The sequence below is a fragment of the Brachyistius frenatus genome, unplaced genomic scaffold (genome assembly GCF_029030835.1).
Source record: "Brachyistius frenatus isolate BFR_SWC_R1_liver_20210118 unplaced genomic scaffold, ASM2903083v1 Contig_40, whole genome shotgun sequence".
In the NCBI taxonomy this organism is placed as follows: Eukaryota; Metazoa; Chordata; class Actinopteri; family Embiotocidae; genus Brachyistius; species Brachyistius frenatus.
Genome location: NW_027210639.1, coordinates 1,625,824 through 1,648,766, shown reverse-complemented (window position 1 = coordinate 1,648,766; position 22,943 = coordinate 1,625,824). Strand labels below are relative to the sequence as shown.

Sequence of the window (22,943 nt, the reverse complement as noted above, 5' to 3'; positions counted from 1 at the left end):
TTCCTGATTAACCTTAGCAGACATGTAGACGGTAAAAAGATAACATTTTATTGACTATCTAAAACATATTCAAATATTCAACTATTCTTCTGTCCATGTCTGGGGTGTAGTTCCATTTTGGCCACGGGTCACTCGCTCTGCTGTCTGGCTTGTCGCTGGTTGACTAGCTTCCTCAGGTGCTGGCTGATGGCAGATGGCTTCTTGTAGATCATTCGCCGGTCTGCTCCTTTTATGTGAATGTGATTGGCTGATGGGTAGGATTCCTTCAGAAACCTCTTTTGAAGCTTAGCTACCATCTGGTGCAGGGGGGAATATGATGTACCATGTTACCAGAGCATTGTTCAGTCACTGTCCCAGACCTAATGATTGCAGCATGAAGTTAAGCAGCTACAGGAAACATACTCACTTGGTTTAGATGTTCTGGCATTTGCTCGTCAAAGGAATCCCCAGTGAGCACGCTCACTGATGTCCTGCTGGACAGGGGCTTAAACTTTGTGATATCCCTTTTGAAAACAAAAACAAAATATTAATTCTGAGTAATATTTCAATGTTTACTTTGAATTCCACATTCAACATGCAAATAGAAAAAGCATCCAGAACATAAAGGGTAAAAAAAAAAAAAAAAAAAAAAAGCTCTCAGTATGTTTGCCTTACCTTACTTGAGCTGCACTTTCATTCAGAAAGTAATGCTCATCCACAGCACTGCTTTGGTGGGCGGGGTTACTTAGCAGGTATTTCTATAGGCAGCGGAGACGGAGAAAATCAATCGAGACTGAGTGATGAATGTAGGTTTACAGGACACTACTTACATGACCCTTCAGAAACATGAGAAAACAGAATGAATGCAGGTTTCCATGTGTCAAATACAAGGCACACAAATGAAACATACAAACACACGATGATGGGAAGCATTTCAGGTATGTGAAATGTGTTGTATGCAAACATGCACTGTGATCTACATTCATCAGTTATATCAAACAGGCAGAATGTCTACAGGGAAAGCTCAACTTGAAGATCATAATACAAATGACAATGGGATATAAAATGCAATTAATTCTTCACCTCAAATCACACAGCTGACAGTTTCTTTCCTCTGAGACTGAATGAAGTGTCTCGTTATTACAGCCAAACACTGCCAAACTGAGCTCTACTCAGGTTAAAGGTGATATATTGCTATATGAGGAAAGTTCACAAAATATGTTCTGCGTTTTGCTTTGTTTAATGTTTCTTCTGATCATTTTTGACTGGTCTGCAACAGCAGGGCCAGCCAACAGATAGTATAAAAAGATGAGCATAGACTTTGGGTCTGAAAAGGGAAGCCAGTGTAGAGGTTACCACTGAGGGCCGGTCGGGTCTGGCTCCAAAAATCATCTGCCGCCTATAGACTCCCAATCAAAAAGCATTAACAATAGAATTTTTGCACAAGTCCTTATGGTGTCTTGAGCTAAATCCTTCTGATCAGTGTGTTTTGGGGGTCCTTCCAAAACTATTTCCACAATTATTTAGACATGAGGTTTCAAAGAGGGTCATGTTGGGAGGCGTCCATGTTTGACCGACATGCCAGGGGTGTAGTCTGGTTCCCAGAATACGTGAACGGGCATAGTGTCCTTGGGGTTCTCAGTCAGATCAGGGTCAATTCTGCCTCCAAAAATACAAGATGGCGCCGGACAAAATGCCAGACTCGAGGCTTCAAAACGGCAGTAGACAAACCAAGGATTGTGATGACACCGGGGCCGGCTGTATAAACGCAAATGTCTGTCACTGAGTGAGAAAGTCAGTGAGAAAGTTATACCATTGGTCTGCCGAATGCTGCATGACTGACTAATGAAGTTACGCCATTGGCCGGCAGAATGTCAATACTTCCTGTATTCATTGCAAATTAAAAGCACGTATTTCAAATTAAAAGCCCTCTAGCGTTTCATACCTGGTGCAGCCATAGATTAGGTTTGAACTGTCTTGTTTATGATTTCAAAAAGCAAAGACTTAAAATAACAAACACTATAGGGCAGCTGATTCCTCTATACAGTACTGTGCACATGTTTTGGGCTCCACAAGTAAAGTGAAGATGACTTCAAACTTAATGCCATGAACACTTTTATTATTTAGCGGTTGACATGATACAAAGGGCGCTAAACACAACAAAAAAAACACAATTATTAGTGTCCACCTTTTTCCTTTGTGTACTTGCTCATACTTTGTCCAGGTATTTGCCAGGTAAGTTGTTACATGTGTCTTGGAGAAGTTGCCACAGTTCCTTTTTGGATTTAACTTGTCTTTAATCTTCTGTTTCCATGTAATACCTTACTGACTCCATGTTTTTGAGGTCAGGGTTCAGCGGGAGCCGTATTGTTTGTTGCAGGGTTCCTTGTTTTTCTTGTTCCTTAAAGATAGTTCTTCATGACTCTGGCTACATATTTTGGCCTGTTGTCAGCCCAAATACAGAATAAATATGGGACCGACCACATGACTCTCTAATGGGATTGCATGATATACAAGAATCTAAACGTCTTAAGAGCCTCAATATTTTGCACAATACTGCACTTATGCTGAAAATCATATTCAAAGAATGTTTTTTACAAGTTAACGTACCCATGAATAGTTAATCTGGCAATCCCAATTAAAGACTTACTTAGTTGGTCAATTGGCAACCATGTTAATTAACCTATTCCACAGTCACAGCATGTCACCCTTTTGCCTAACTGCACTCAGCTCCAGTATCACCACTTACAGTCCTGACAGTCCTGGGTCTATTTTATGCACACATAAAAAACAGAGCATCACTATCTGTTTTTCTACCACCACTGCAGTGTTGTCCAAAACTGGACAAACACAAGAGTTAACCAAGATCTTCAAAAAGCTGACATCAGCCAGATATAACTCAACGTACTCCAACAAAGATGTCCTTCTCTAACTGCTTCATCCCATTCAACATTTATATTTGCAAGACGCTTTGTAAAAGATGAGAAAATGAACTAGAATAATTCCTATAGTGAGTCAATTTGAATGCAGTGAAGGCAGTGTCCAGTTCATCCAGTGGAGCAGCTCTGAGCCGAAACTGATATCACATCTTAAAATCTCGCTCTTGTTCTCTCCGATTTTGTAGCTCAAAGCTCAGAACGTGCATTACACTGCAGAAAAGAGGCAAACTCTCAAATTGAGCAGAATTTTCCTTTAACTGGATCTTTCACTCACATGTGATGAGACCAGATAGCTTTGGTGCCGTTAACATTGCAGCAAACAATTCTGCTCCAGTTCAATTAAGCGGTGGTTACAGAACATGCCCTTGAGAAATGGACTGCATGCTCTATTGAGTTCGGTATGCTTGTGAGTCTGTGTGTGTGTGTGTGTGTGTGTGTGTGTGTGTGTGTGTGTGTGTGTGTGTGTGTGTGTGTGTGTGTGTGTGTGTGTGTGTGTGTGTGTGTGTGTGTGTGTGTGTGTGTACATTATAACCTTCACTAGCCTGTCTACAAAACCTTTTTCTCTCCATGGAGAATTCAAGCACAATGATGTCCTTATCTCCTTGGCAACAACTGTAATACTTGAAAAGCTGAAATAGGTCCCTCATCGCTGCTGCCATCAAATCGTGGGTGGCTGGCAGCAGAGAACAAGGCGTCTTAACGAACTGTTCCCATTCATTTCCTAACAGACGTCATCGCATCATACAGACAGCTGCAGAAAAAAAATAAAAAAGTTAACACTGAGCGGATGTTGGAAAAATGTCACAGATCATTCACAGGGGGCCATTAAAAGAAGAGTCGCTTCTTTAAACAAAAAAAAATGAAAGTCTCTGAACACTCAGGTTAGGTGCATTAGGGACAGAGGTTTGTTTCTCTGCCAAAATAAGGTGTCAGTGTATAGAGAGCATTTCCCCATGTTCTTAAAGATATTGGTTGTTGTTCATCATCAGAATCCATTACTACTCCTCTGCCAGGGATGTTTTCAATAAGATGTAAAAAATGACTACAGGACTTCATGACAGGCAGAAATGTCACAACTGTGTGTGTGATTCACAGCAGATGTGAGTGGTGCAAAATAAAACCCCTCCCCCTGCAGAAAAACCTCATCTGCAATACACAGCAAAAAGCTTGTAGCCTATATTAACAGCCTTCTCCTTGCAAACCGTATGACCTGTCAAAAGGGAGAGTTTTACAATATAGCGGCCATCACAAGATACAGTGCATTTGCATCATCCCGTCAGCTCCAGGAAACCGGTTCAATTTTCATTTATTTAAAAATGACACCTGGTGTCATATCGTGCCAAATTCAGAGGCTCTGACAGTATGAAGACAAACGCTCCTGCAATCATCACCCACTCGTATCTCTACTGAGAAGGAGACGTGATTATTCTCGCACTAGCACCATCCTGTGGCTGCACAGGAAATATGGGAGGAATATCATCTAAAATGCCTCAAACATACAGTTTCACTTCATTCCTTCATGTTTTTAAGTAGGCAGAGCAGAGAAACAAAACCATCAGCCTACATACATCTTAACGTTTATATAGATAGAAACACCTTTCTTCCCTGATGACGAGTTATATTTATCCCTAAATCACCTTGAAATCCCTCCTGACCTGCCGTGTCATTTTCAGCATGACAGATTTCTGCAGCTTTTGCTCTTTTATTTTTGGAGCCATCAGTCACAGCCTTGAGGACATGCTTCACTGTAGTGTGTATGTGTGTATTAGCCTGACCTGACGCTGGATGACCTCCTCGGAGACATTTTCGCCTTTTATAGTCGGTTCCATGACCCCCAGGATAATCAGCATGCGGCTCAGCCCTGTAGCTGCTGAAAACTGCTTGGCTTGGAGCGACGGCAGCAGCTTTCCATACCTGAACGAACAAACACACACACACACACACACACACACACACACACACACACACACACACACACACACACACACACACACACACACACACACACACACACACACACACACACACGTCCATAAAAAAAAAGAAAATAAGAAAACATACCAGAAGACGTACTTCAGTTTAACAATAAAAACTCATGTTTTTATAAAGCAGCAGAACAGTAAAAAAAAATATATATATATTTCAGTTGATAAGGTTCCTTAAGGTTACCTAATTATTGTAACTATTTCAATTACTTCATTAAAAGTAATGTATCTTATTACATTTTATAGCTTTTTCATACCTGTTTTAAACTGAGTTTTAAATAAGGCTGAAAAGTCCTCAAACAGAAACAGAAACTAGGCAGTGTAAACCTCATAAAGGTTCTTCATCAGACCCTTGATTCAGACGGGAATGGTTTGATTTTAAAGGCCAACCATGCACCGAAACAAATCACAAGCACGTAGATCACAAGTGACTGCAGTGAAGGAAAAATGTTTCCAGAACCTCAGACCGAGTCTACACTCAGGTCGACTCCATGCTGAGTGATGATGGAAATATCACCTCTGGGTTCTGGTCATTATGTTTTAACACTGGTTCCTGAATTTTTAAAAATCTATTCATCCTATCTGCAGACGTGTCCACTGGCCTCGGTACGGCTGCTTTGTGCAATGCACAATGATTTGAATGGCACATGAGAGGCAGTGCAAATTCAAACAAGTGAACCAATCAAAAACACGGCTCAAAATTTATGTGAAAACTGGCAGATGAACAGATTCTGGACGTACACAGAGGGCTATCCAGCACAACGAAAAGCCATAAATGAGCCATAGAGCCAAAACAATTTGCTCAGAGATGCTAAAAGGCACCAAAGCGCTGGTAGACGGCAGAGTTCGATGATAATTCTTTGTAGGTTCACTACCAGCAACAACTTTCAAGCGACAGTCGTAATATGAGGATTGTAAAGTGTGAGCGTCAATGCCAGAGTACCCTGGTCTTCAAACATAAGGCAGCTGTAAACTATCAAGTTAGTCTTAAATTGTGTTGCTCAACAGCATGCTATAGTTCTGAATGGTTCCATTACGACAAGCACAAATAGTGACTCTTGCATACATAATATTTGCCTTCCTCGAGTCTTTTTCAACCCAAAATCTCAAACTTTCTCTTGGAAAACATTTGCCTGGGGAATGAGAAATACTCCTCTTTTTTTGGGGAAGAAGAGAGAAGAAGAGCTGTGGGATTTTGTAACTCAGGAGGCCCAATCGGTCTCGGCTCACTGGTGCTCTGAATTGGCTGGTCTCAGCCTGTGGAGCCCAATCAATAGTGGTGCCGCGCGCCTGCTGCCGCCATCGCCGCGCCGCGCAGGCTGCCTCTACATGCAGCCAGCACACTGTAGATCTGTGCCACATGCATCAGGAGACACTCATTCCTGTTTTAGCCTGATCTGGGCCCGACTTACAGCACTGTACCCCCTGTGACACATCAGTTTCAGCATCTGATAAACAACTGTGAATTACACTTTTACATTCTACATTTCTACCATACATGCTACTACAGCCCTATAAACGTAAGGTTAAGCATTTCAACCATTGATTATTTTACAAATTTTTCATAGATCGTTACATACGGATGCAGAAAACAGTGAAAAAGGCCAAAGGTGACGTCTTCAGATTGCTTATTTTGTCAAAAAAGCAGCACAAAAAAACCCCCCAAATGTTCAAATTATAATCATATAAAACAAATAAAACGGGCAAATCCTTACATTTGGGAAAATAGGACCAGCAAATATTTGGTGTTTATTTGATGTTGTGCCTGTCTGAAAACTGATCCACCTTTTGCTCCAGCCTGAAATATCCACACAACTAATTGAATTGGCAGAAAATGTCTGAATTCCATGCAGACTTTCATGGTGCCTAGAAGATGAATCCTAATGACTTTGGCTACCAGGGTTCCCCAATGGTATTTACTGCATCCTAATTTTGATTTATTTAATACTTTATGTGTTTTTTCTGCATTTAGTGCTAATTAACAAATGTTAGCATAGCATTATGTTAAACTAACATGGTGAACATTATTTGACAAAAGTCAGCATGCTGGCTTTGCCATGGTGAACATTTTGCCTTCCTGATGTTAGCATTTAACTGAAAGCATTGCTGTCCTTACAATGAACATCCTTACAAAGCTGCCAGTATGGCTTTAGACCATAGACTGTACATAAAAGGGCCGAAGCCTCCAGGTCTGAAAAGTGGAGCCAATGCAGAAGTGCCTTCTGAAAATAATTCCACTTTAAATTAGATATTAGACCTCAAAGAAAGTTGTATGTTTTGGGGCGTGTCTGGCTTGACTGACATTTGTGAGTTTGCGGTCAGGTTTCCGGTATTAGTCAGAGGGCATGGAGTCCTCAGGTTGTCAGTCCGATCCCCCCCACGTTCTTCCTCAGGGCGTGTAAATTAGGTGATCGACTCCAAACAAACAAAGATGGCGACGGCCAAAACGCCAGACTCGAGGCTTCAAAACCGCAGGACATAAAGTGGGTGACGCCACAGGAGGTTGCCAGTTGCTGCAGACTCTTGTTGCCTGATAATTGCTTTAGACAACTGATCAATTATCAAAGCTGTCACATCTCTTTTTCAATTGGCTATTCGGGTTATTGACTCATCACTTCAGCTCTAAAACGGACTAATAGTCATAAGGCACAGCACAAGTCAGCAGTGCTTGTCACAGGAAACTGTATTTTACAGCAGGCAGGCTTCACTGGCATTACACTGTTCATATCAATCCACCATCATAAACATGCACTTTTCATGTGTAAAATAACCCATTTCACCTGTTGTCGATATGAAATGTTGCTACCAAAAGAACTGTAGCTTGACATATCAAGCTCTGCTCCGGCAAAGCATGTCAGCACTGATTGGTCAGATAAAGCTGATACAAACAGCGGAGAACGGCTGTTCATCTGCCACGAATGGCAGTGGAAAGATAACATATCTGCCATATTCATGGTAGGAGAAACAGTCCCTTCAGGTCAGTAATGGGTACAAGCAGAGGGAGAAAGGAAACAAGTCGACTGCTCCAATTTTCAGTCTTCAGTAGACAGAGAAAACTTTTCAAATCAGACCTCCGGAGAGTGACATTTTGACATTTTCATCTTCCATGCCACAGTTTTCCCCTGAAGTCATTCTGGCACCACAATTTAGAACCGACTCTTCGACCTGGCTCTTAAGGGACTTCTCAGTCTCTGCACATTTTCCACCTGTCACCCTTCTCTTACCCCGTGGTTCCAAAAATAAAGGGGGGAAAAAACCCCTCTCCCTATCAGCCCCCCAGTTTGAATCTGGTCAAATCATTCCTGGGTCTGGCATTGAACATTATTTCAAGGATTCTCCAGCCACCTGTCCTATTCCCTCCTCTTTTTTCCATTTTTAATTCTGCCCCCGAGTGAGGATTATGCGAAGCAAGGCATGCGTGTCAAAGGGAAATTTAGTGGGTAAAGACAGCCAAGATTGGCGGGATGAATTAAACAGATAACGGGAGGAGACGAAGTGGGGGAACCATGTAGAGCAAAACGCCTCACCGATGTTGGTCATTTCAGAGGGGCTCTTTTTTTTTTCCTCCCCACAGGAGCGAGGAGGCAATATCTAAATTAATAAAGTGATGAAATGAGTTTGTGCCATGGACTTTCTGCTGTTTGACTTTCCCATCTGGATTAGTGCAGGCTGAATGGACGCTCTGTTACTTTTGTTACAACTGCGCAATTCACTGTCGGAATTTGGCCCTGTAGTGATAAGGCTCCCCTCCTCCTCCTCCTCCTCATTACCATCTCATTTCATATGCAGGGCCTCTGTTACCTGAGAGCCTGCTCACACACAAAACACGAACTATTACACGAGCTTCTGCCAACTATTACAATGAGCACAGAACATTTAAACACGGACTATTACACGAGGCTCAACTAACTATTACGACGCAGGAACATTTCTTGAAGACCGGTTACTCCAAAGACTCCATTACAAAAAGGAGGGCGCATGGACGAGGACAGGTACACGACGAGGCCTCGAACTCTCTCTCAGTGTACGAAAGAAAGCCCACAAATCAAACCTACATTAACTGTACAAAGGTTTCAAGGCGTTTTAAATGGTTATTGAATAAAGTATGGTCATAACAGACGACAGCAAAACCCTCTTTCTATTTATGTATTTTCGCTCTTACAGCAGAACCGCGGTGCCATCTTGTGAACTAGTCCACATTTCCACCAGTTTGAAGGAGATCCATCGTGTCACCAAACATTTTTTGGATGACTCTCATATTGTTGACTTGCCACCTTTTAGCCTCTTATTGCAGAAGGTTCTGCCTTGGTTGGACCCCCCCCCCCCCCCGCCCCCCGTTACTCTCGATGTTATTCAGTTTGTGTGTCATTTGACATCCTCCTTTTGACAATGTAAAATAAGCTGATACTAAATAACCTCTAAATAACTGCGCTAGTATGCTCAACAGCTCTGCAGCCATTCTACACTATCACTCACACTGCTGTTTTTATTCTGTATTCTTGTGTACAGTATAAATAAAGTATCTTTTTATCTAGCTCGCTATCTAGTATAAACTACCATACTGATGTCTACATGCAGTCACTATCAGGCCTGCTCTCACTACTTAATAACCCGCAAACTGCATGTTCCCATAACCTGAACCCATCAGATTTCAATGATTTTTTTTCTAAATAAAAATGTTTTAAAAATATTATTATATTATAATAAATTATGACAAAGGAGCTATATGCGCATTGGCCTTAAGCAAACAGTATGCAGCCATATCAGACATGAATTACTCATCAATATTTAGTATTGTTATGTATTTTATGTGAATACTGTAGGACAGTTGAAAAGTGTATGCTAACTGGCTACAACATTTCTGCTTTATTATTTGTCTGACAATGAGATTTAATTTCCAACAAATCATATGTGTAGCTGTAACTTTGGGTCTTGGCGCATATTAAATCTCTGAAAGCATTCACAGTCATTTTAAAGAGGAAATAGACAGAACTTCCAAACTGTCTCAAATATAGGACAACTGGAAGTTAAAAGTTGTAATATCAAGCACGACCACAAGGTGTCATTCTTGCACCACAACCGGTATCAGTCCAGTGTTCTCTGTCTGCATCAATACTATAGATTACACTGGGGTAAATACACAGGGGCCTCAGCAGCTCTGCTTCATTAGTGGAGCGAAACAGCAATAGTTACGCTTACAGTGGTTCTAATTACAATTAATTGGCATTCCTGACTCGTCTGGGAGTCTCAGGATGAGGGTGGAGGATCATTGTGGTTGGGGGGGTTGGGGGTGGGGGCACTGAGTCAGGAGAGGACTGAGAAGGGACGCCGACACACCGGGAGCCATTAAAGAACCACAATGTGAATCATAATGAATCACACTGTTCCAGAAAAACCTGACAGACACACACTGTATGCAAGTAGAATCTGTGTTCTTTAACTTAAATCCCGGAAGCCGAATTATCACATAAAACATATTGAACTATAACATACATACTTCTACATTCCCGGTAGTCTGGATTCAAAAACCTATTTCAGCTTCTTTGACAGGGATGCCAAGATTTGTTTTCCATCCTTGTAAGTTAAAGCCAATCAATAGTTCCTGTATCATGTTATCGTCACGCTGCAGCTTCTCCTCATGCTCAGTTCATTTTACTTTCTGCTGTCCCAAGTTTTTCTCTTTTCTTTCTCCCTCCCTCACCTCCTTCCCTCCCTCCCTCCCTCCCTCCATCGGCCCACGGCCGGGTGATTGCTGCCAATCTAAGCTGAGGATCCCTGGAGGGGTTTAGAGCAGGGATCTGCTCCAGTGGGTTATTGAACACAAGCTCACGGTGAAAGCAAATGGGCTCTGAGGGGGAGAGTGGATATGTCATCACTGGCTGCTACTGTTTACCAATGAAAGAAGAGGAGACAGAGAGCTCAGAGATTACATAATGCTGCTAAAAGTATTAAATTAACTACTGTAGCAAAGCGATTATAATTGAAATGTTTAAATATCTAAAGAATGGAAGGTGGAGAGGAAGAGGAGAGGAAGAGGAAGAGGAAGAGGAGAGGAGAGGAGAGGAGAGGAGAGGATTCTGTTAAACCTGTAAATCCATCCACTAACAAAGTGCAGTGCGCAGGGATGAAAACACTCCTCTTGTCCCTCATATTAAACCTTGTCTGACTTATAAATCACACCAAATGCTGCGTTTGTGAGACTCTGAACGGTCGTCAGTCAAAGTGACAGTCGTACGCTGCCCGTCATACAGAGCGGGCTGCAAAACATGTCTATCTGCGACACACTGCAGCAAGCTGGATCGGTGTGTGATATGCATATTAGCAGTATGTGCCTGTATAAACGTTCATGTGATGCTGACTGCGCGTGTGGAGGCCCCGCTGAGCATATCATGCCAGGCGGAGAGATGAACGGGACAGAAAGTGCCATTTTCATTTTGGGACTCGTAACTCAATCAGGCGTCTGTCCAGGCCTGCAGACGCAGCTGTTCAACCCACACGGAGAGACTCTTCACCTAGCATGCTCCCTCAGCACACATTTGCATGCGTCTTGCGTTCACAGACACCGAGAGAGGATGCATATAAATACAAACATAAACTTGTCAAAGTAAAATTCAGTTCCATATGTGAAAACTAGATCCTAAACTTTATGTGTCAGCTTTAAACTCATTATTCAAACCACCACCAAAAAAGATGGCGCGATGACTAACGTTTTAAAGAACCAAGATGCAGACGGAGGGGATGAGCAGACTTTCAAGTGGGGCTCCCGGGAGGACTGAGTTGCACTGAACACAGTGATGGTACATTAAAACAGAGCGTTTGCCAATCAATCAGCATTCATTAAATTGTAAGGACCATCCCATTAGACGAGAGCACCCCCCACTGTTTCTGCTCTCTGAGCAAATATATTCCCCATGGGGTAAATTAGTTTTATACTCTACGAGCACACACTCGGCTGCAAAAAGACAGGAGACGCGCGCGAGTGTTGAAATGCTCTCAAATCTTTCTTTCAAACACAAGATGAAAGAATTACTAAGTGATTGTTTTGGTGGCATTTATTACAACTGGTGATGGTATTTGTTTACGCTGATTGTTATCATAGTTTGGGCTCCTAATGCTGTTTTGCGTTGCACCATGCTCGGCGACTGCAGCCATTCAACCAGTGCCGACATGAGGTTTTCCACACGGCAGCATGCGAGGTACAAGAAGTCGCCTGCCTCAATTTAAAAGTGATCTGCTCTCGCAATAGTGCAGAATGTGTCCCTATATTGTTGTCTAGATTAATTTGTACAGTATAACAGGACAAGTTACTACAAATACATTTCATTTCTTTCGGATGCCTCCTTCACAATAAGACTGTTTCATATTTTGAGAGGAAATGTGGGGAGTGACGGGGAATGCAACAAACATCCATGAGAACCCGGGATGTCCGGTTCATGGCTGGCACCTTGACACGTAGGCCACGAGGACGCCCCAGGAGTGGAGGAACGTTCAGTGGAGAGCAGCAGCAGAAGATACAGGGTTGCCATCACATGACCTGTCGTGCGTCTACTTTTAACACCGAGACGAATCAAAACGTCACAAAGACACGCTGCCCTCTAGTGGACTGGTGGGTATATTAAACACTTTGCTGTGATACTGGGCTGAGAGGGAAGAACTTGACTTGACCTGAACTTCATTAAACACCTTTGGGATCAAGTTATTGCAAGGCTTCAGTAAACACTGGTCAACATATTTAATCATTTTATGACATTTTATAGTCTAAACTACTCCATTAATGTTAATCAATAAGGAAAACGATTGTGAGACGCTTCCCTTCTTAAAAGAGCATATTATTGGCCACAGCTTTAGAGACACAATTATATACTAATGTAATTTTAATCTATCCACATATTTTTATTCATGTACTGTCACAGCAATGAGACAATGTAAACAAGTTGAACATACAGAGTGTGAAGTTATTTTTAATGTAGGAAATATGACTATTTGTCTTTAAATGGAAAGATTCAGAGATTTTACTGCTCCTCATGCTGGTGAAACAACAACTGAGAAGGCCGAGCTACTCCGACCACTGACTCTCATCCGGAATGCAATTTGCCCAGACGTACGTTGGGGCTTCTCCTAATCTCAACTGCTACCCACTGCCTGATTTTTCATCAGGCAGCATTATCTATGCTTGCAAGGAATTGGGACACATGCTGCGACATCTGCAGAGGAAAATCCCAAAGAAGAGAGCTGACCCCTTACAACAAGTGCACACAAGCAAACGCCAACACACAGATACGCATACACAAATCCTTCTCAGGAGATGCTAGTGATTCATTTTGTAGGATGTAACAGAACAAATTTTTGGAGTGAGCCTCTGTTAATGAGCTGGTCTTTGATGTGTAAATCCTCCAGTCCCAGTGCAAAGCTGACACGGTCTCCCCACAATCCTGCTCAGGTGCAGCCCTGCTCCCTTATCTTGTGCACCAAATAGTGTAAGACCCCCGACATGCTAATAAACCCATATCTAAGTGAGAAATACAAACCTACATGCAACCTTATGGCGCGAAAAAAAAAAAAAACAGGAAAATAAGGAGGTAAAACGCCTTGAAGAATGGCCAATGGCACTGGGATGCTTATATCTTCATATTGTATATCCCATTCCTGCCTCTATTTTTACTCCTACAGGGAACTCAAGCGCAGATTACAACATAGTTTTTTACCGATTAAATGCAAGTCTTTGGTTCATTTCATTTCTACATCACTTCTCCACAGAGTAATTGGATTGCTGCTGCACTGTCATGTACTCAGTGAAATGAATGCCTATTAATCAGTGGATAATTGGACACATACCCCTGATAAATGGTACTGCTCCACTTTGAGTCACGTACAAATTAGGCCATTTTTAGGGATCCATTTCTTATCTGGCTTGACTCATGCTTATATAAGCTGAGCTAATATTGGTGGAGGGAAGTATGGATACCTTCTTGGGCAAAACTTTATAGTCATACATTTACCATTGATTTGAAAATTGAAAATATACACCATGTGAATAGCAATAAAGTTTTTGATCTGGACAAACTATGCACCGATAATTGGAATATTATGACCAGGACTTACTACTCAAAAAATGTGAAAGATGTACCAGTGAAGCAGTTGCACACTCTTGATTTAGTAGCAGCTTAGAAAATCAATATGGAACCAATATGTTCAGATAAATAATTGTTATTCAAAATCAATGAAGATTAAAGACTTGTGGGGTTCTTCCGGGCTCAATGTTAGGCCCAATTCTATACACGTTGTGCTGTTAACTCACTCTAGCATGCATTAATTACTGTGTAAGTCAGCACACAAATCCAATATGTATGCTTCAAAAGTCAGCTCAATTAACTATTGTAAACAAAATCATTTATCAAGCACCAACTGATCTGTTTATATAAATCAAAGGGTGTAAAATTCAGAGAGTTGGTAAGCTTTTCAAATCACAAATTGTGTCAGTGGTCAAAAACAAATGTAAACAGCTGTTTAAAACTGGATAACCTGATTATGATATTAGAGTAAATTGCCTGTTTAAAACAAAGGGGAGGACCGATGTGGAGGTTAAGTTACCGGTTGTGCTTCGGGCTAAATGCTAACGCTGGTAGGATAACATGTTAACAATGACAATGCCAGCCTGCTGATGTTAATCATGTATAATGTGTCAAAATATATTATTTTGTCGAACTGATTTTACATTTTTTGTATTGCAAAATGTTTGTTTAATCGGCAGGCAAAAACTAATTTCAAATTACAGATACTCCTACTGAAAGAAACCCGGCTTTGTACACATCAGGTGCAAATCGCTGTATTTAAAATGAGGTATTTGTTAAAGTGATTCCAACCTTTCTAACAGAACGACCGCAAAAGGAAAAGGAAATCTGACTGAATAATTCTGAATATAACAAGAACAAAACCCTATAGAGAAGATTATCAGCGAGGAAGTCAATGCCGTGGGAACAACAAAAAGATCAATAGATGAAATTATGAGAAGATGGCAAAATATTAGGTGAAAAAAATAAATAAACGGCCGATATTAAAACGTCGGCAAATAAGAGAGGATGAGATCATCTAACAAACACCGATCAGCAGGTTCAGATCTTTCTGTGATGAGCAGCTGACTTTTCATTAAGTGTCTCGCGAGTGCTCGTGAACTTTATGAAGCTACCTGTGAATTCTGCGGGACACATTCAGGACCTGTGACATCACACCTGAATAACAGGACTGGTGGGATATTCAAGCAGATACACACTGGAACGACCCAGGGGCAGGAAAATGCTGAGTCAGAAGAAGTTTGTTTTGGGTTTTTTTTGGTATTTCGTGGCTCCTCCTTGTTGTTGGCTTTAAATCATCATTCAGTTTGTTCAATAACTCAGAAATGTCAACGTTGGACAAACGATACGTCTGAATAATTTAAGCCTCTGGCATCAGAAATGTTTACAGGTGGAAAACACGTTCTCTACGTATTCTTAAGTTTCTCTGCGTCTCCTTCTCACCACAATAAGAGCAGCAGTTTCTCCAGATTATCGCACCTGATTAATACGTTCCTTTCAGTCGTACTAAAACACAACAATCACTTCTCCTGTTTCTACTTTCAGGTTTAGTAAATATCGTTGCGGGTGCTAAATGTATGCAGTTGCATTATTTGCAGTATTTTGTAAAGTAGAAATGTCCAATATTGCATATACATTCAGGGAAACACGCAAAATGGACAAAGTGTGTTAAATCTCACATTTGAAAGACTCTTCACTGAACGTCGGTAGTACATCAGCTTGGACATATTTTTGCGGGTGGTGTGGAGTTTGCGCGTGATTTTACACAGAAACTTAGTAAATCAGGCCCTAAGTGACAAAAAGACCAGAGATTTGTTTATTTTGGAGCCAACGCAGCAAAATCTCAAAGCTTAGCATGGCTCTCTAAATTATACAACTGATTAATTATAATCTCTTTAGCGGAGAAATACCTTTTCATGATTACAAATGACATGCTGCACTTGTAAACAATCTAAGATGCTGTTAGTGATGCAGAACTGACACTTCCACCAACACAACTGCTCGGCTCTCTCAGTTATCATTAATAGCAAGCCTTTCCACATGGATGATAATTAATGCATAATGAGATGTATGCTGTGACAATGACCACCACTTGACATATATCTTGCCTGGAGGATTAAAGCAATGTTATTACATTTTCCGTCAGTCAGTCCCGACCACCGCCACAACCCTCGCTCTCCCCTCATCTGTTTCATGCTAAAAGAGTGCGATCAGCTAATGAGTTTCTTTGGCCTCCAATTAATCATGCTAATGAGCCCCACCCAGCAGAGATTATCAACTGTTTCCACCATAAGAGCCAATAAGAGAAGAGTTTGGATCTTGACTGGTGAAATGCACATGCGCCTCTGCCTGCCTTCTGCTCATCCTAATCCTCTTTTTCTTGATACATTTTCCTCTGTTCTTCTCCTTTTGCCTGCCTCTCACTTTTTATCTGCTCCTCTCTGCCCTTCAGAGCTCCTTATCGTCCTCCACGCTCCTCTTTTCTCAATCTTCTTTCCCATTCCGCTTTTCGGCATCCCTCCCTAGTTTCTGCTTCTTCAACGTCTTCTCATCTTCTCCCCTTTTTTTCTTTTCATCCTCAGCTCCTTCCTCCCTTCCTTTTTCTCCAGTTCTGTCCTTTGTGTGTCTCTGAAGCCTCCTATAAACTCACCAGTACTCCTTCCACTGGTCTTCTTCAAAAACGTCCTCTGGGATGGGATCAATCAGCACCAGGTCTGATACTTGCCTGAGGACAAAGAGAGGACACACACAGTCAGGCAGATGAAGTAGGACCCACTGAATACCCTCGTCCGCTTTACCCTTCCGGCCTGGGCCGTAATGAGTGCGAGATGGATGGCGTCATCCCGTCTGTCTTTCCGTAGATTTGTCTGCCGTACGGACAGATGACCACATGTACACCAGATCCAGAGGCAATATTTCCATTTGGAAAGGTGTCACCCGCTCACCACCACTTAATTTTCTCCCTTAACAGCAGCAACATCATGCCTGATTAAATACTAAATCTTTCATCCCTGGTACAGACCACTTGTCACGTTAATCACCACCTCGTCTCTGACACGGCTGAGTTATGGAGGATGATGGGAGTGGACACTGAAATATATTTTGTAAAGTGTGAGTTTGAGAGGCCCTGAGCACCATATGCACTCGAGCAGTGTTCAGATAAGTAATCTTTAAATTGTATTAAAGATTTGTTAAACACCTTAAGGACACGTTACAGATTTTTTGCATTTTCAGCATGACATGTTTTTTCTTTTTTATGACCAGCAGCACTGTAGTTTATATTGAGTCAATTTACACACATCATCCTGTTAGTGAAGCGTGTGTTAATCTGTAGCAAAAAAAAAAAAAATAGTCCCCAACTTGTGCACTTATTTAGCCCCGTTTAAGTAATGTTTGTTAATACATGCAGTGTCCATCTGTGTCTTCTTTGTTTTGCTAATGAAAATACTTGACATGTTTTGTCTTCATTTATATTTTTAGCAGTTACAAAGAAGCTTTCGGAAGACTGACACAAACACATTTTTGGTTTTGGTCTGATTTGCTGACAATAGAAAAAGCAATTAAATAACTAATTAATGACCATGACATGTTTTTTTGTTGCTGACCAAATTACAGAGCTTGTATTGTGTCAGCAACTTTATTTTGCTCCTGTGGCTACACAGATTTTAGATTTACTAGTGCAACATAGTTCCCAAAAGATTCAAACGTTTTCGAGTACGGGACGAAACCTGTTGTGTAAGTGGAAATATGCAGTCTTTGCAATATTAATGATATGTTCCTCAAAAGACACACTGAGATCAAATAGGTCACTGGGATTACTAATACAGGTGCTTTGTGAATCTGTGGGACCTGCTATGTTTAGAATGTTAACAATAAGTAAAAGGATAACAGCCTCACTCGTGGTGCTTTTCTTATATCTTTCTTGCTTACACGGCCTGTAGGTCTAGTTACCAGAAAAGATGAATAGTTTTAATTTTTTTTTTAAATAATGATTTCACATTTTGTCTTGAGTTCGTGAAACAAAATCAATTTAAATTGTGAATCAGATTTACTTGTTTGGCCATATCACCCAGCCCTCATCGCTGAGTTCATTCCGTTTTCTCTTCCTGTCTATGTTAAAAATATATTTTTCAGTATATTGAATACTGAAAATATTTCTTAGATCAAATATTATATATTTTATGCAAAGATATAAAAATATTTCCTATCTTTTCCCTATCTGTAATGACTGATCTTCAACACACAAAAGTATTTTATTAAATATGTTTTGGGGTCAAAACCTCGACTCGTGGGTCGTGGTTGCTAACAGAGCGATGTCATAGGAGAAGGAGGTGTGGGGGTCTGCTACAGCTCTGTGTGTCACTTATGCTGCATTACAAATACCAAGCCCCACCAACCAACTGAATCTGATCAGTTCTGACCAGACCATATGCCACCTGCCAGCATATTTGTCATCCCATAATGGAATATTGCATTTTATTCCGCTTACTTAAATCTCTATCAACCCAATCTCCCTCTGATCAAGGTTATTTCCTTTGAGAAATCTCCTTCAGAACCATAGATTACATTATACACATATGTTTGGAAGCATTAGCATCCATCCTAATGTAAAATCCTCACTTTACTACCATTATACAATACTTACACATCGTGAATATGGCCGTAGAACCTGCCGTTGAGCGCGCCGAGCTCGGAGCCCACCAGGATGAAGGGCATGGCGATCCCAGCAGCCTGCAGGAGCCGGTGCAGGTCATCCACCATCCTGGAAGACAACACCACTTATCAGTCTCTGCACAAAACCAGGACACGCTGCAAACTGGGCCAGGAGGTTTATTTATTCAGCGAGGGGGCACCAAGGCTCCCAACATGAAAGATGAATAAAACAGGCCATCAACAATCTCATTAATCTCTAATCTGCTCATTAACAGGTTTATAAGAACCCACTGGAGAGTCATTATTAAGAAACAAAAGTGACCTAAGAGGGGGAAAAGAGAAGTGTTCCATCTTAAAATTACAATAAGGAATGTTAAACAAGTGAATGAAAAGTAAGGTCAGCAGTATTTTCAGTTTCCTATTTAATCACTTTCCAGACATGGCACCAGAAGGAAGAGCAGTGCTGAAACCTAAATGACAGCAGAGAGGAGAGCGACTGCTGGCTCCTATCCACCGCAAAACACCACACGAAAAACAATCAGCAGCAAACTTCTTTCATCAGGGGGAGCATCATCATTACATGAGGTGCAGCAGCTCCTTTCTGAGAGCCATCTGCTGCCCCAGGTTTGTTGTGCTAATAAATCAAACCCGAGGTGTCGCACTGAAATGAAGAGATTTCACAAGACTCGCAGGGTTAAGGATGGGCAGTCATCAAACTCCTTCAGATATTGAATTCTGGGAAATTGATTGCTCGCATCTCAAACAGGCGGCCGAGCGCTTTCTGGGCAGATGCCAAGATAAACTAGACTGCTGACCGACAGCGAACCACGCGCGCTCATCCTTTAAGCAGATTTAAGGCTCAGCAAACGCGCTAGGATGTCAGAGACAGGAAGATTACAGTCCAATCCCACAGCAGTGCGGGGTGGGGCGGGGCGGGGCGGGGCGGAGCAGGGCGGGGCGGGCCAGGGGTGTGCTCAGAAGTCACATCCGTACGCACATCAGTCACTGGCTGGAAATTTAACGAGAATTCCTGAACAGCCACCTTAAACAGGAAACGCCGACTCCCTGAGGGTATTTCCTCAGAAAAAATACACAACAGAATCTCAGGAGTGTCATTACATTGTTGTGCAGCAGACGGGGGTTTAAACTTGGCTCTGTGTAACGGTAACATTTACCAACAGATACAGTCTGATAGAATTGATGGTGAATGTGGGATTATTCTTCTTTTTTTTTTCCCCTGTTCAGAAACAAAAACTTAAGACTGGTTACACAAACCACTGACAGTAAAAGGAACTGTGTCTCCTGCCAGCAGGTATAGTCAAACAAAAACTTGGACTTGACTGAGAAAGCCTGTGTTTGCCTCCCATTGCCACTTTGGATCTTTAATTGCGACAACCAATCAGGGAAGTTGAAGAAGTTTGGGCCAAGTTGAATAGTTAAAATGGTTGCCTTGTCTTGCATCATGTTTTTTGTTGATCAGAAAATTGTATTAAACACTTGAATTGAAAAAAACGATTCATTTGATTATGTCGATCAACAGTAAGTTCACCTGCAACAGTTGTGATGTGTTCTTTATCTTCATAAACTAAATATCTTTATTTGTGACTGATGGTCAGAGATGAGAAGAAATATGAAGACATCTATCTGCTGAAGACGTGATGGGCATTTTTTTTTTTTTTACTATTTCCTGACATTATCTTAGATTCAACAATTGAAGGTATTCCATGGCGGGGTTTTTTTGTTTTTTTTATCACTAGTAGAGCTATGAAGCAGTGATTTTACAGGTTTGGATCATGCACAAGGACTCGCATGCTGTCCCGCTGATCGTCAGTTGCCAGCGGTAACACAATAAAATGAGCTTGGATGTTAAATGAACATTTGGTCATCTATGACACTCATCATCAGCTTCTGTCGATGATAAAAAAGGACTGTGGCTTGCCATATCTTTTCCTAAACGAGACCCGGGCACCGTCCCAGAACATTTTGTCCTTATAGCAGAAAGACCTGAAACTGACCCGAACACTCCAAACCAGATCTGTGTCACACGACAAGTAGACACTGGCTTCCCTAAATCACATGCATCACCCACTTCACTGCATTTGGCCTCCATCCTCTTTTAAATGTATTCAAGTAGATTTTTCAAACTCAACAACAACAGTTAAACGAGACAGATGGCCCTGCAGGTGAAACACAGCCCACTCACTCGTTCAGAAAGTAAATCCTGGCAGTAAAAGGGTTGATTACAAACAGAGATAGTACAGTAACTCTGCAATGTGGAGCTGGTGTACAACTGCATGAGTGGCTAAAGGAAGCTGTACCACACACTTCTTATGTCACAACCCCTCACAGTGAGAGCTTGTTAAAGTAGTCTACTCACCGTCCAGTCGTTGACATTCCCCAAACTTTCTCTGTCCCTGTGGTTTCATTCTGCATCAGCCGCTTGCTGAAGCCCAGCCCCATTCTGTCATAGGTGCAAACCTGAGCAGTGCGACAAACACGGACAGCACAGAGGTTGTTTTTTTTTGTAAGTAACATCATGCTCCACATACACATGAGCAGCTATTAATACAGATGCAGACCCTCCCTATCCTGTGAAAGTAAGCACTTTAAAAATGCATGATGGCTGAGTGGCCCTGAAAGGATACAGAAACAGGTGTACACAGTACACTGGATGTTTGTATCAGGACCCATCCCCATCAAGCCTGTGACCTCATTTGGGTCACACTTCAGACAAACAACATGGGGCAGCCTGTCAGCCTCGACTTTCTGCTGTGCTCAGTCCTTGTTGAGCAGAGAGGATGTGGCAGAGCTACTGCGAGGACCGTCCCTACACGACCCTGACAACAAACAACATGGTCGCATTAGTGGTAGCTGATTCCAGAAAGTTCACCACACAGATTTACTTTTCGACGTCAATGTCAGTGCTAACTTACCCTCAGTGTATCTAATATGGTTCCTCTGTTACATTCGTTTCTGTTTCAACGAGTGCCTTTGCTTTAGCATATCAATAAAATGCTATAATATTTCTGCATATAATTTTGAATCATTTAATGCAATGCACAGTAACCGAGTCGATTCCTAACCTTCGTCAGTGCAGCAACACTCTCTTGGACATGAAGCCAAACGTCTGAGGACATTCCAGTCGGTGCGTCCAGTAGGACTACAGGAACACGGGCAGAGTGAAAAGACACAAACAAGCCAGAGACAGAAACATGTGCCAGAAAAAGAAGACTCTTCATTACCGACTGGGTTTCCTCGTCCTTTACACAAAAGATGCATCTTTTGACCCAAACCGACATCAATAATCTGTCCATCTGGATGAAAACAGAAAAAAAAAAAAAAAAAGATTAGGCTGCACATCTCATTTGGCTTTGACCACTTCATCAACCTGCTGAAAAACAGGGGCTGTATAAATAACACGTTGAATACATACATAATGTGAAATGAAACTGACAGAAACAAATGACTGCATTAGATTTAAAAGAACCTTTTGGCAGAAGCATCTGTCCTTCTCTCTGCAGCGATGCGTAGTTGAGGAACGGAGGGATGATGATAATAAAAAGTAAACACTTCCCAATGTTTATGAGCACAGAACCGTAATGCACTCGGCTTTTAGCTTCAGACCGACTGTGCTGTCTTTGATCCGGCTCCTAGTTTATGTAAAAAAAAAAAAAAAAAAAATGTACACGTTAACCTGCCTGAATTTAAACACTTCAATTGAAAGCATGTTTACAAACATTGCATTTAGGTAGGTCGGTAGGTATATACTTTATTAATGCCTTCATAATTTCGGTGGTAAGTTCCTGCCCTGAAAAACAATAATGCAATAATATCTGCCAGCTATCGAAAACCCTGAAAGATAATTGGGAGCACTCAAGTTGGTCATACGAGGCTGTTTCAGTGAAAGACCCAAACCCTCCCTCAAATAAAGGAACCCGCACGGAAATACTATCATTTCATTGTCTCGGGGCGAAACGAAGGAAAGCCTTAAGTCGTGTGAGAATCAGTACAACAGCATGGAAAGGCTTGCAGTGGACCTACTTTGACAACATGATGTGACCTGAATGAAGACTGAACAGCTGTCGGATCAAACAGAGCTAACAGAGCACGTGGAGCGCCCAGCAGCTACCACTGTTACCGCTTGTTTACCTTTTTATCAGCATTACCAGCTTCATTGCTTGAAGGTTGAGCTTCGGGTCTTCTACGCATTTTAAAATGAAGTAAATAACAACTGTTGTAACGTCAATAATTCCAACATAAATTGTAATCGAATGAATTAAATTGTTGTGGCAACTTCTTGACTTCCTGGATGTACG

General features: G+C 41.6%; 1 protein-coding gene across 2 annotated transcripts; it reads right to left on the bottom strand.

Annotated features, from left to right (window-relative positions):
• Window positions 1-27: 27 nt before the first annotated feature.
• LOC138622954 (uncharacterized) lies at window positions 28-22,943 on the bottom strand. 2 transcript variants are annotated; one of them, XM_069702146.1, is made up of 11 exons: window positions 22,777-22,943; window positions 22,115-22,277; window positions 21,870-21,941; window positions 21,711-21,787; window positions 21,005-21,105; window positions 18,620-18,736; window positions 16,625-16,699; window positions 4,694-4,832; window positions 655-737; window positions 407-503; window positions 28-296 (listed from the first exon to the last, which is right to left on the bottom strand). In XM_069702146.1, the coding sequence occupies exons 1-11, from the start codon at window positions 22,834-22,836 to the stop codon at window positions 129-131; spliced, it is 1,152 nt and encodes a 383-aa protein (XP_069558247.1). In that variant the 5' UTR covers window positions 22,837-22,943; the 3' UTR covers window positions 28-128. The 2 variants fall into 2 exon arrangements, with proteins under 2 accessions (XP_069558247.1, XP_069558248.1); XM_069702147.1 differs by lacking the exons at window positions 28-296; window positions 407-503; window positions 655-737 and adding an exon at window positions 2,082-3,669.